Source organism: Gossypium hirsutum, chromosome D10 (assembly GCF_007990345.1).
Source record: "Gossypium hirsutum isolate 1008001.06 chromosome D10, Gossypium_hirsutum_v2.1, whole genome shotgun sequence".
Taxonomy (NCBI): Eukaryota; Viridiplantae; Streptophyta; class Magnoliopsida; order Malvales; family Malvaceae; genus Gossypium; species Gossypium hirsutum.
The window spans coordinates 65,242,726-65,245,429 of record NC_053446.1 but is presented as its reverse complement, the minus strand read 5'-3'; the positions used below and the strand labels follow the sequence as shown (position 1 = coordinate 65,245,429).

General features: G+C 36.0%; 1 protein-coding gene across 1 annotated transcript; it reads left to right on the top strand.

Annotated features, from left to right (window-relative positions):
- Positions 1-417: 417 nt before the first annotated feature.
- Positions 418-1,215, top strand: LOC107934972 (dirigent protein 4). Its single transcript, XM_016867497.2, has one exon. It carries the CDS (start codon positions 489-491, stop codon positions 1,044-1,046), a length of 558 nt encoding a protein of 185 aa, XP_016722986.2. The 5' UTR covers positions 418-488; the 3' UTR covers positions 1,047-1,215.
- The last annotated feature ends 1,489 nt before the right edge of the window (positions 1,216-2,704 follow it).

Genomic DNA, 2,704 nt, shown 5'->3' with positions numbered 1-2,704 from the left:
TTTAATAGCAAGTATAAGAACAGTGATTTAACTATTAAATTCATTCTATTTTTTTACCTAACTACTAACTTCCTTTTTTGTTTTAGTGATTCAAATTTTTTAAATTAAATATTTAATTTCATTATTTAATATTGCTAATTTAGTAATGGAAGTTTAACGTGGGCTTTTTCTCAGCCCAATAACACAATAACAAATTTAGCTCTCCTTATGCTTGCACATTGTATCAATTTTATCCTAAACTTAAAAAAATTCAACATATTTAGCCTGATTGAAAAGTCTTCCAATTGAAAATTAATTTACAGAAAGTGGATCATTTTACTTGTGGGCAGAATCGTTGACGGGTCTAATTATGAATTGGGGAATTTCTTATTTATAGACAGAATGGTGTGGATCATAGTAATCAAGCAGCTAATTAGACCAAGCTTTTGTTGCGTGATCATTCTATTAGCTTTCATCGATCTACAAGAAATTATAGTAAAGCAGAGACAATGAGAGGAACATATATGTTGATTTGGATTCTGATCATCTGCCTCTCCCAAGTAGCAGTGCAGAGCCAATACTACTCGAAGAGCCTACCATATCATCCCAAGCCAGTTAAGCTCACCAATCTTCACTTCTTTTTACACGAAACTCTCGGCAGTGAAAACCCAACAGCAGTGGTGATAGCCCAAGCTAACATCCCAAGCAATGACAATAATTCATCAGTGCCATTTGCTACCCTATATGCCTTTGATGATCCCCTCAAGATAGCTCCTGAGCATGACTCTGAGGTGATTGGAAATGCTCAGGGACTTGCGGTCTATGCCGGAACAAATACAACCGATGCAGTGATGTACGCAGATTTCGGATTTACTACCGGTAAGTTTAAAGGCAGCTCTATAAGCATATTTTCAAGGAATCCGACAGCAGAGATAGAACGTGAGGTTGCGGTGATTGGAGGAAGAGGACAATTCAAGATGGCAACAGGGTTTGCACTACTTAAGTCATACTTTATAAATGCCACTAATGTCGTTATTGAATACAACGTGACTGTAATTCATTACTAAGATTACATTTTTAGACTCAAATCTTTTAAATTCTGCAAAAGTTATATAATTCTGTTCTACTTGATTGGAATAAATGTACGAGATATATATTGTATTACATCGATTGTGATATGTTGGTTTGTTTTAATAAAATTGTTGCCATTTGGGTTTTCCCATACATAAAGGCATTTCTAAATTCTGGGTTTTTATTGAATACTAGAAAACTAACGCCCAACAATCTTAAATAAACAATATGAATATTTTGGTGTCTAATGGGACACAAAGAGATTCTCAAACATTCCAAATGGTTTCAAGGAGGAGCACCTGAACTGTAAGAGCTTCAATTTGTTTTGCTGAATGCTTGCTTTTTACAAGTGCTTGAACTGATATTTGGTGACAATGCAAGTTGTCAACAGATTTGTGAACACAACTTCAAGGTAATCTTTTGAGGCCCTTTCTGGGTTCTGGCAATTCAGTCTTGGTGAAGAAGTAAGTTACCTTTGACTTTGCCTTATTATCATGATTTTAGGTTCATATAATGATCTTCAGCATCCTCACCAGTTTTTCCCATATTTAGCAATGGGATTATATAAATCCAGAATTTGCAACAGATGTCAAAACTTGTGGGATGAACACGTGGAGCTAGATGCAACCTTCGACAGTTTTCATTCTCAAGCTAGATTGGGTTAGTTCCATGGTAGAGCCATTGGAGTTGATAGCTTCTTATCTTGAATTTTGAGTATCATATCAGTTTAGGCTGAAATTTCTTTGTATGTTACTGCAATTAGAGTTTAATTTGATGCACACTGCACTATCAATAAATCATATGATAAGATAATCAGATTTTAAAAAGATCCAAGTAAGTTTATTTTTAATTATGTGTCATCATTTTCTGTTAAGAAATGGCTTAAAATTGGTAGTGGATTGTTGTTGTTGGTAGTGGGTTGTTGGTGGTAGTGGATTAGTGGATGGTTGTTGGTGTCCATTTTCAACCACAAATCTTTGCCAAAGTTTTGGACAATTATGTCCTTGAACTCTCTTATAAATAGAGAGGTTCATTAGCCATATTAATCATCCCAAACCAAGAGAGAGCAAAGCTTGTTCTTTGAAAGCTAGGATTTTAGCTTTCGGGTTTTCTATAGGGGTTGAGAGTTGTGAGGTTCTCGGGTTGTGTCTTGAGTGTAAAACACTTGTAATCTTCATCTTGTTATAGTGAAATTTCTTTTCGCCTCTGCCCGTGGACGTAGGCATTAAAGCCGAACCACGTAAATCCTTGTGTTCACTTTATTTTTCGTTCCGGTCAATTTACTTGTAGTCATATCGGAGTTCTCGAATCGATCCTTTCCGCAACAAATTGGTATCAGAGCGTAGTTGAAGGAGTGATAATATTTTCTGAATTGCCCTGTGACTGCAGCTTTGTCTGATCTTTCACATCAGGAAGAAAATATTATCATTCATTCAAAGGTTCCAAATTATGGCTACAAGTGTTTCATCGACTAAGTATGATGTCGAGAAATTTACCGGGAAAAATAGTTTCAGTTTATGGCGCATCAAGATGCGGGCAGTGCTGGTTCAACAAGGATTGCTAAAAGCATTGTCTGGTAAAGATAAATTACCAAGCACGCTTTCGGAAGAGCAAAAGGATGACATGCTAGAAAGAGCACATAGTGCTATTCTGC